The 11,532-nt window shown below is 37.2% G+C and overlaps 2 protein-coding genes across 4 annotated transcripts in view; one reads left to right on the top strand and one right to left on the bottom strand.

The window, feature by feature from the left end:
* The window catches only part of LOC139969065 (alpha-N-acetylneuraminate alpha-2,8-sialyltransferase ST8SIA3-like), a 63,716-nt gene that overhangs the window by 38,926 nt on the left and 13,258 nt on the right, over nucleotides 1-11,532 (top strand). Inside the window, exons 1-2 of one of the 3 annotated variants that reach the window (XM_071973816.1) lie at nucleotides 6,514-6,716; nucleotides 7,890-8,003. The exons of 1 other annotated variant lie outside the window; for it this stretch is intronic. In XM_071973816.1, coding sequence (XP_071829917.1) covers nucleotides 6,514-6,716; nucleotides 7,890-8,003 — 317 coding nt within the window. Of the gene's footprint in view, nucleotides 1-6,513; nucleotides 6,717-7,889; nucleotides 8,004-11,532 lie in introns of those variants that run through there. One more of the 3 variants, XM_071973817.1, reaches the window with a different exon arrangement.
* LOC139969068 (uncharacterized) overlaps nucleotides 6,672-11,532 on the bottom strand; it is a 29,065-nt gene continuing 24,204 nt past the window's right edge. The window contains exon 6 of the mRNA XM_071973825.1: nucleotides 6,672-6,802. Within this exon, the coding sequence (XP_071829926.1) occupies nucleotides 6,754-6,802 (49 nt within the window). The 3' untranslated portion in view covers nucleotides 6,672-6,753. The remainder of the gene's footprint in view (nucleotides 6,803-11,532) is intronic.

The following is an 11,532-nucleotide window of genomic DNA, read 5'->3' as shown; positions in this document are numbered from 1 at the left end:
GGGGAAATTGTCCAAGGGGAAATTGTCCTGGAGGGTAATTGTCCGGTGGGGAGGCGACCGGGATGGGAATTGTCCGGGGGATTTTTCTGGGGTGGGAATGGTCTGGGTGGGAATTGTCCGGGGGGCACTTGTCCAGGGGGGGGTTGTCTGGGGGCTAATTGTCCAGGGGAGATGTCCGGTCAACACACATATATATATATATATTTATATATATATATAAATATATAAATATATATATATATATATAGATATATATATAGTCACCTCATAGTAGAACTAATGACATCACATACTAACAAAATGGCAGCCGCCTTCACCTGACATAACTGCTGATGCCTGTATTCGACCTTGACGGTCTGAAGAATCGTTTTCTCTTTTTGCTACTATTGCGTAGTAGCAAATTACACACAATCATGACGTGAGTACTATTTGGCCAAAACATTTGGCTCATTGGAGAGATTGAGCTAATGAAAAGATGCAAACAGTACCTGAAAGTTAACGATTGATGGGAAAAGTCTTGATATGAAACTTTATAGAGGAGCCTTTTGGAGTGTGTTTAGTTATCATCATCATAAATACGGTTGCTTTGATGTTCGAGAGAATCAGCTAACGATTGTGTAGACATCAGGAGGACCGAGTGTAGATTTACATCGTTAAACATTTATAAAAGACGAGGTATATATCATCCTCAATGGTGTGGGTGTCTAATGGTGCTATACTATCAATTAGGTCTCCATTTAGGTCTAAACACAATGTTGTTCAATAAATCCTTATACCCCTTTAATCCGCTCATGCCCGTTGAAAACTTCTGCTTATACCGTTACGATACTCTACTGAACTTGGAAAGTGAAGACTTTAGCTTACTAGTCGACGGTTGGGTTACATTTTTTTAGCATTCTTTTGTTTGTATGAGACTAACAAAGCACACAGTTAAAATAAACAATGATCGTCATGGCTTCCATTCATACAATTCGTGAGAATGAAGTGAAAGTGTTACTCGCAAACCAGCGGTTTCATTTTCATTCGATGAAAAATAGCAAATCAACTTATGACAATTTAAGCGTTATTGTATAGACAGTCACAAGTCGATGATGCTTGTAAAATATTGCGACGAATATAATTAATTCAAACAATGTATCAATGCAGTGTACTCTATTATTATATCTGTATATATCATAGTGCGCTTTCACAGGCACCCTTGATACTGACTCAACGTTAATATAATTTTAGAGAATTCTGGGTTAGCATTAGTGAAATTTTTGTAACCGTGTATGGCGCACTGCTTGGTTCTCCATTCGGGCTATCTTCTGGTCAGTGGCGTACGTATAGGAAGGTGTGAAGGTGGAGCAATCCACACTGTTTGTGTCCTGTAACACATGTTACAGTGTTACGAACACATTGAAGAATCACTGATTTTGCTGATATTGGTTGTTAGCACGACACATTAGGGTATATCTCGCTATACGAACCATTAGCACGTCATACAGTAAACATATTTGGTTCTGAATTGCCATGCTTCGTGGCTCTAATGAGCTCCCGTAATATGTTCAACATGACGAGTATATGTGAACAGGGGTTGCAGCACTAGCTGAGCTCCAGCTCAGTGCACTGGATTCTTCATATCTTGCACGGGTCGACGCTTTTGTATTTTGGTTTTTTTCTCCACCTGAGGGTAGTCTGTGGCTCCGCCTATTTTCTATAAGACCCCTCCTTTTCTCTACAATAATATATACACAGTCCTTTTCATAGAGTCTTTACCTCTTTTAGGAAGAAACACCAACACTGGTTCGCGTAGAAGAATTCGGCGGCGCTGTTTGTCACTCACCGAAAAAGGGTTGTGCCAGTCACAAAAACCCGGATGTACACACGGGTATAGACTATACCAACACTGTGCTTATGTGTGCGTGTGGCTCCGACACCCATAAGGTATTACACACTTCATCGAACGCAGTGACATGGTACAATTTCTAAGGAAATCGACATCAAAGTATTTTACAGAAAATTTCCCAAGGAAAACGGTATATATAGCCTTACAAAAGCTTACAAATAAGTCCAATTTGGGCCAAAATGAAAGTTCTCAAATTCATGTCAGGATGATAAACAAATCGAACAAAATCATAATCAAAATAGTCATACCTTACAAATGAGTCGAATTTGGGCCAAATATGAAAGTTCTCAAATCCCTGTCAGGATACGTATAACGGATTCCCAGCACCCAGTACACGCTTCTCTCGAGACAAATGTGACATTCGACGAAGCTTTAGTCATTTAAATTTGATATGAAATGGCGTCGAGATATGGTTATTGAGTTTCATTTTTCAAGCAAAATATGAGTGTTTTTACTACTCTTATCACCTGGAAACGAATCAAAAGGGCGCCACAAACTGTAGTTACAGTTTGGGAATAATTAAAAAGTCGTGATTTTGGCCAAAATCGAACAAAATCATAAGGGTATATAAGGCCTTACAAATTAGTCGAATTTGCGCGAAATATGAGAGTTTTCAAATTCCTGTCATGATGATATGACGGACTCTTCGCACCCCAGTTCACGCTTCTCTCGAGGCAAATGTGGCATTCGTCGAAGCTTTAGTCATTTAAAATTTGATATAAAATGGCGTCAAGATATGGTTATTAAATTTCATTTTTCCACCAAAATATGAGTGTTTTTACTACTCTTATCACCTGAAAACGAATCAAAAGGGCGCCACACACCTCAGGTACAATTTTGGGAAGAATTAAAAAAGGCGTGATTTTGGCCAAAATCGAACAAAATCGTAAGGGTATAGCCTTACAAATTAGTCGAATTTGGGCCAAAAATGAAATTTTTAATTTCCTGTCAGGATACGAATAACGGACTCCCAGCAACCAGTACACGCTTTTCCCGAGAACAAAAGTGGCATTCGACGAAGCTTTAGTCATTTAATATTTGATATGAAATGGCATCAAGATATGTTTATTAAATTTCATTTTTCACCAAAATATGAGTGTTTTTACTACTCTTATCAACTGGAAACGAATAAAAGGGCGCCACACACCGAAGGTACAATTTTGGGAAGAATTAAAAAAGTCGTGATTTCGGCCAAAATTGAACAAAATCATAGGGGTATATAAGGCCTTACAAATTAGTCAATTTGGGCCAAAAATAAAAGTTTCAATTTCCTGTCATGATACGTATAACGGACTCCCAGCAACCAGTACACGCTTTTCCCAAGAACAAAAGAGTAGCATTTGACAAAGCTTTAGTCTTTTAAAATTTGATATGAAATGGCGTCAAGATATGTTTATTAAATTTCATTTTTGCACCAAAATATGAGTGTTTTTACTACTCTTATCAACTGGAAACGAATAAAAGGGCGCCACACACCGAAGGTACAATTTTGGGAAGAATTAAAAAAGGCGTGATTTTGGCCAAAATTGAACAAAATCATAAGGGTATATAAGGCCTTACAAATTAGTCGAATTTGGGCCAAAAATGAAAATTTCAATTTTCTGTCAGGATACGTATAACGGACTCCCAGCAACCAGTACACGCTTTTCCCAAGAACAAAAGAGTAGCATTTGTTTAAGCTTTAGTCATTTAAAATTTGATATGAAATGGCGTCAAGATATGTTTATTAAATTTCATTTTTGCACCAAAATATGAGTGTTTTTACTACTCTTTTCAACTGGAAACGAATCAAAAGGGCTCCACACACCGAAGGTACAATTTTGGTAGGAATTAAAAAAGTCGTGATTTCGGCCAAAATCGAACAAAATCATAAGCTAGGGTTATAGCCTTACAAATAAGTCGAAATTTAGCCAAAAGTGAAAGTTTTCAATTTACTGCCAGGATAAGTATAACGGACTCCCAGCAACCAGAACACGCTTTTCCCGAGAACAAAAGTAGCATTCGACGAAGCTTATGAAGCCGAAAACAATAATGAAGCCGAAAACAATACAAGGGCCTTACAAATTAGTCCAATTTGAGCCAAAAATGAAAGTTCTCAAATTCCTGTCAAGATGATATAACGGACTCCTCGCACCCCAGTTCACGCTTCTCTCGAGACAAATGTGGCATTCGACGAAGCTTTTAGTCATTTAAATTTGATATAAAATGGCGTCGAGATATGGTTATCAAATTTTATTTTTCCACCAAAATATGAGTGTTTTTAATTCTCTTATCACCTGGAAATGAATCAGAATAGCGCCACCCTCCGTCAAGATATGATTATTAAATATCACATGACGGTCATGATGGACCAAATGGATTTTCCGAGCTCGGAAAAACATTTCATACAATCATACAAAGTTGACAATATTTCAGCTAACAATCTAATTTCACAAATTTGGTCGGGTTGATCTCCGATGTAAGGTCTCATAACTTTAAAACGGGCGACTTTCAAACTTTAAACCTGAGAACTGGTATAGGCATTCTAAGTTGTACTGTTAACATGTCTCAAATCTTAAACAGGACATATTTCTGAGTCTTCAAGCATGGGTTTCTCTTTTAGATTAAAGTTGGGCCTAAGAAATGATGCAAATTCAAACTGTTCTAAATTACATATCTAAAAGATCTCGAAGCTGATAGGAATTATCAAATTAAAAGTAGGCTTCTATTGAAAGAAAAATCGCATAAGATGCTACAATTGAGATTAAATTTACTATTCGTGCCTTGTTTGTTTTTTTGACACGGAAATAGCAATATGCTTGGTAAATAAAAATAATCACAAGGCACTGTCTGGCCTTTCAAAATAGTAAAGGTAGGGTCAACACTAGAAATTTCTCTACTTTTGGTCAAGATACAATTCTGGGTTCGCAAATACCCAGATATAATTTCCTCTCTGATCTGAAGTGTGGTCCTATCAGACATTTAATGTCACATTTGGACCAGGAATTCAAATTTCGGTCAGGATGCCACACACTTGGCCTCAAAGGCCAGCATGACATGGCATGAGGAGAGGGAGGGCAGGGAGGGGAGGAGAGGGGAGGGGAGGGGAGGGGAGGGGAGGGGAGGGGAGGGGAGGGGAGGGGGTAAATGGGATGGTGAAACGGAGACAAAAGAAAGAAGACTTGACAAGTGGAGATGGAACACAGGATTATTGGCTATTACATTATACGCAAAGAAAAATTAATCATAATAATAAGTGACAATGAAGTGATTGGAACAAAAGCTACAAGGAAAAATGTTGGCATGTTGTTAAACACACATCAACATTTGATATAAATTGTTTCAGCACCTATTCTTTGAGGGGCTGCACACAATGCAAAGGGAAACAAATTGACATATAACTTCCTGTAATGGAAAGGAAAAACAAACCCAATCCTAACTCTTGTCTGTGTACAAGACTCTCTGACATGGCTCAAAATGGCGATCAATCCATGTACTAAAGGAATATATTTCTGGTTATTTTAACTCTTAGCATCATCACATGCATTAGACACAAAATATATTCTGCCAAATGGCATTCCACAATCAACAACAGGTAAACAACTGCCCCTTGGTTTTATTCCACCATGGAGACTTAGGTGGCTGGTTGAATATGACATTTCATCCGTTTACCAAGAATAAAAAACACATAATGCAATCAAAAAACTTCTCTTGTTTTCTTCTCTTTTTATTTTGGGGGATGTTTTGGGTTGGATTATTTCAGACTCTAGGCTATGCTAAATTTAGCCCCCTTCAAACAGGTTACAAGCTATGGCAAGTTAGCAACACCAATTTTCATCCAAACAGCAAATGAATGAATTACCAAATGTGCAAGGGTCTTGTAGTACTGGTCAATGTGTGACAATATACATGGGTGGTTGAAGTTGAAATCAACCTTCACTTCATGAACCGATTCATTGGGACTGTTGCCTCTAGTTGACCACTAATTAATTTCTACCTAATGGAAAACAATATAGGTGATCTTCTACTCAAGAGCTACCTATATACATTCCAATTTTGAAGGTCAACTAACTTCCATGCAGTGACATTTTTAACAACCCTTTCTTAAACTATATTTATTCCACATAAATCCCTTATCTCATGAATCCAAGGTCAGAGGGTTAAATAGTGTTGCCTGTGTAACAGGTCTGCTAAACAAGTTTGCAATACTAGTGTATTCCATTGCAGTGATGGAACTGGTTAATTGGTAACTCCTCATACTGAGGAAGTTGCAGAGAAACTGAAATGATTAAACTAGAAAAAAGCACAGTTTAACAAGTAAATAACTTACTAGTTTCTGTATTTCGCTCACTATTCTCTTCTTTAGAATATTTTTGTGGGATGTCGCTAACACTGTCAGAAGGAGCTGCACTGTTCTATACGAACCATTAGCACGTCATTCAGTAAACATATTTGGTGCTGGATTTCGACCATTTAGTCAGCTTCATGGCTCTAATGGGCTCCCGTAATATGTTCAACATGACGAGTATATGATAACGGTAATGTCTTAGTCGATTACGTTTCATATGAATAACATATAACGTTATGCATGTCGATCAAGCAAGGTCGTGTATACGGAACACTACGTCATTGGAAGCATAGCAAACATGGAAAGCCTTTTTCGAATGAAACGTATTACAATTTTTCTAACATTATGTGCTACTTGGGTTGTAGCCATCGGATGGTTGTCTGTCGAATTTTACGTAATACCTCATATAAGTAGAATTTATGACGATATGCACATCCCTTGGGTGAACGTGAACATCAGTGAAGAAGGCAACTTTCAACGCAAACATGCAGGCGAGGAAAGGTAAGAAAGAATCAAAACGATGCAGTAGTTGTTTGCTTCATTCTCTTTTTCCTTCTTCTTCTTCTTCTTCCGTCTGCTTGCTTGTTCTGCGAAAAAGAACCAAAGAGAACTTGCAAGTAAATTGTCTTGAATCCTTTTTCTAATATGAAAGTTAAAACGTACTGAAATGGAAGACACTAAAAACGATTCAAAATATCGGGGTTCGTCAACAAAAATGCAAGATCTTTCGTTTCCTGTAGTTGGTTGAAAGCCGTTTCTTGCGCAATTATTGATGGAGTTTCGGACAATATTTAAAGGCAGAACGGTAAGTGGTTGGTGTCGTTGGTTAATTAGAACCCTGATGCATATTCATCAATTGACAAGTTAGGCTATGTGAAGGCAATGGCGTGTGCCTTGTTGAGGGGGAAGGGGATCCTAACTTTCTCCGACTGAGGTAGGTAACGGCATGAACCTTTAAGGCCCTCTATATAAGTGGCCGTAGGCAGATCAAGGATTTTATACAGGAGATGCGTAGCCCTGCCAGGATAGATGAAGCGGTCTCACAAGAAGAAGCGTATGAGGTTCCTTTCCCAAAGTTTGCCGTAAAATGGTGGCATTCTGAGGCACATTTAGACTATTAATTAAGTCTATAATTATATGCGGTGTCCAAATGTATCTTTTGCTTATAAATACACTTGAAGTACTGACTGAACGACTAAATGTTTTCCGGGCATAGACTGGCAATGGAGGTGAGGGCCATGGCCCTCGAGGAAGGTTGTTATAGTTACCACAGTAAACATTTTTGGCGATATCAAAAGAAACCATGGTTCAGCAATGATCTTTTCAATATATATTTCTGTACACTACATTGGTTTAAATTAATGTTGGCAGCGACCACTGCAATTGCCTTCCTGCAGTGTGTACATGGAATGACAAATACTTCAGACGCAAGCTACGTGCTTGGATTTGCTTTTGGCCTCACTCATAGGGATTCTTGCTCGTACTTAAAGCAGTCGGGTGTATTCCTCCCCTACTCCCCTCCCCCCCCCCCTCCCTAGCTCTACTTTTGAAATCCTGTGTACGGACCTGCAATACATAGTACAAATAGCACTATTTAAATGCCTTAGATTTCATTGGTAAATCCAAACACCGATTTTTCAGAGTTCACGTGAATTTTATAAAATTTTATTACAGCAATATCTACAGAAGAGTCGCGGTCCTGAGTGACCTGAACGAAAGTCTCTTGCTCTACGGAAAGATTTTGCAACTTGAACACTCTTTCAACAAAACAAATGTAGAATCATTCAGGTCAGTGAAACATGACTTATATACAGCAATAATACGTCAAATAAGAGGAATTATACCGTATAATAACGTCACCAAAGGCGAAGGAAATAGCGATTTTGATCGATATGGCGGTGGCAAAAAGAATGAAAGCGCACCCATCTCAACTCTCTTAAAAGTTTAGTAAGAAATTAAATATATACATATATATTATGCAAACATGTTATTACTGACACTGTGAGACGTTTGTAAGAACTGACAAATAACAACCTCCTTTTCACCTACAATATTCAAGCTGCTGTCTGATATAATGTAATGCTACGCATTATCAATTAGCTTTCTATTCTATAAGCTATTGAAAGAAACTGATGTAAATTACTGTTCACGTGCTTGTGTTTATGTATATATGTTGGTAACTTTTTTATTAAAAATAGGTTGCTATTTTTAGAAAAGGATATATTATCACCGATTATTCTGGTTTCGCTCTCTCCCCCTCCGCCTCTCTCTCCACCTCCGTCTCTCTAGCTTCACCTCCCTCTTTGTCTATTCCATTGTCTTTTGGTTTCGTGGGGAAGGGGGGAGGGTTCTCATATATATGCGTTAAATAGATAAGTGCCAAGATTTCAATTTGATAGATGTACTTCCGTGTTTTCACAAGATACGTTTGCTTTGTATTATATTTCCCATATATACGGATTCATCTTCAATAACGAAAGAAGGAAATATTGAAAAGACGAGACAAAGGGGCTACATATTAAGAAGAGATGGTCACACTTGCATTGAAGAATATTGAACGCAATCATAGAACTGATGCATATTGATATTACCAAATATAATAATATGTTGGTTTGGTCATATTTTAACAAATAGTTAAACACATTGGCAACCGTCGGCCTCTCTGTTCACCTAATAGTTTTTCTTTATGTGAAACTTTAAAAATGACAAACTTTTTTTTGTGACAAAGCTGACACCAACAGAATTTAAACAGCTTCATGTAACATTTTAAAACCAATACAAAAATGGAAATTCATGCTTTTATGTGTCTTCATGTTACTAACGATTAAATTAGTTTGAACAGCCGTGTCAAGAAGTGTTCAATGTAATATGCTACATCAAGAAACACTACTACAGAATGTTACACAATTAGGCCAGCGTGTTATTACTGACACCGTAACATGTTTGTAAGAACTGACAAATAACCACCTCATTCCACCTACAATATTCAAGCTGTTGTCTGAAATAATGTAATGCTACGCATGATCAATTAGCTCTCTATTCTATAAGCTATAGAAAGAAACTGATGCAAATTACTATTCATTAACAAATATGCTGCTATTTTTAGAAAGGATACATTGTCACTGATAACTCTGGTTTCTCTTTCTCTCTCTCCGCCTCTCTCCCCACCCACCTCTCTGGCTTCACCTCCCGCTCTTTCTATTCCACTGTTTTGTTTCGGTTTCGTGGGGGTGGCGGGGTCTAAGATATATGCGTTCAAACTTCAAAGTTCAAAAGACAGATTAGTGCAAAAGTTTAGTTTTGATAGATGTACTTCATTGTTTTCACAAGATGTGTTTGCTTTGTATTATATTTCCCATATATACGGATCCATCTTCAATAACGAAAGAAGGAAATATTGAACAGGCAAGACCTTGGTTTTATTGTTAACTTGTTTCACTCAAAGATGTCTAGTAATGTTTGGTATTTCAAACAGCTTCAAACCCTACAAAAATATAAATAAAATAATATTTTTGTGAAGAAACCTAGACGTTATACGACTTAACTCTTAAACAGAGAAAAAAATGGGTATGATCAAGGAAATCCATTACTATAATATGGATTTGTTTATAACCATTGCAATAACAAGTTTCCAAATGTATTTCTGCTGTTTTAAGCCATTCTGATGTTTTTAATTTCTCCATCATAACTAGTAATAGTAATTTATTTAAAGTAGCGTATCATCACAATCAGCATTGCAAATTGGTTGTTAACAAAAACATTTACAATCTAATGCAGTCTTTGTCTCAATCTGTTAAATCTGCTAAGTTTCTTAAGTCGTTTCCATGTCAACTCAAGGATGATCTTCTCAACAGATACATGTAAGCATGTTGAATTTTAAACTTTATTCTTTAAATACCACACTCTAATTTTCTTTCCCCTCTGAATGTAATTTAAGTGTTTCTTTCCGTCTTATTTCTACTTGGTCACTAGCTGAGATGTTTTTCTAGTGTCCTCAATATGTTACCCTAATGTGAAATGTTAGTTTTGTATTGATCTTGTACAAACATATCAGAAATAAACTTGAAATTGAACTATTTAAATTTATATAATGAGTCGTGACTTGGTCGTATAACTGCGTATGAGCAGACTGGACTAGAACGGGTAAACGTCAAGAAACTCAGATTCACTTTCAGTGTTACGAAATTGATTAATATATAAATAATTTGAAAGACAATGATAAATTTTGACGAGATAAAGTCACACATTAACTTTAGCAACTCTAAAGGACAATACATTTTCAAAATTATGTATTCTCCTTCATAACCTATATGCTAAGAATACTCTCAGATATTCATTTGCATAGGTGATTGTTGTACGTCACTAATTTATCTACATGTAAATAGTTTAGAAAATGTTTCAGATTTTTTTGAGATCCAGCAATTGTAAGATATAATTACCTGAACACTTGGTCTTTCATATAACCGTAAACGAAGGGATGTTCTAGTCCAATATAATGGACACAAACTCTACCGTGCCAAGAGCTTTCTCGGGCTTCGACCAACAGTACTCTAACCGTGCCAATACTTTGTAGTATGTTATGTAACCCTTTATGTTGTAGATTATAATATACACTGCACGGTCCAAGCGTGAACATACAGATGACCATAGGGGGTATTCCGGCACAGCCCTTTTCTCTTGAATGGTAAACAAATCCAACACAAATCCAAAACATGCAGTTTTGGGATGTTTAACCAATTTAAAAGAAGCGTTGATCGCTTGCATAGGGTTACGGCGTAGTTACTGTTCGTTCAGAGGCCAAGCATGAGGATGGACCCCTTAAAGTGAGCGCATAGAGTAAATGCTAGCACGGGGAGAAACCATTTTCTGAGGGCTGGGGCTTTGTCTTACCATAGAACCATTTTGAATGAGCCTCGGGATAGTGTAATTAATCTAGTGTTAGGCCTAGTCAATTATTTACCTCTTCAACTTTAAAACTAACATGTGCCTGCTGTACAAAAAGTTCTGTTCTAATATAGTAAATGTATTTTCTTAGCATAACAACAGATGCACAACGAGATTCGCTTTCTATGCACATTGTGATTGTATTAAACCTGTCTTTTTTAACGCAATTTGCTATGTGTACACCGTTTTTGGATAGGCTCGGGGCCCGTGAGATCTCCCACTATCAACTTCCTGGCGTTGCGCCGCTGTGAGTCGTACAATAGTGAGATAAAACAGTCACAGGATAATGATAGGAAGTATTTTATTGGTTTTAGTGTCTTCTCATGTATCGGTTTGAGATCTAAATCAACTATTCTTTATTATTATCTTTAAC

This window comes from Apostichopus japonicus, chromosome 6 (genome assembly GCF_037975245.1).
Source record: "Apostichopus japonicus isolate 1M-3 chromosome 6, ASM3797524v1, whole genome shotgun sequence".
In the NCBI taxonomy this organism is placed as follows: domain Eukaryota; kingdom Metazoa; phylum Echinodermata; class Holothuroidea; order Aspidochirotida; family Stichopodidae; genus Apostichopus; species Apostichopus japonicus.
Note: the sequence above shows the minus strand (reverse complement) of the source record. Positions and strands in the feature narration are given on the sequence as shown.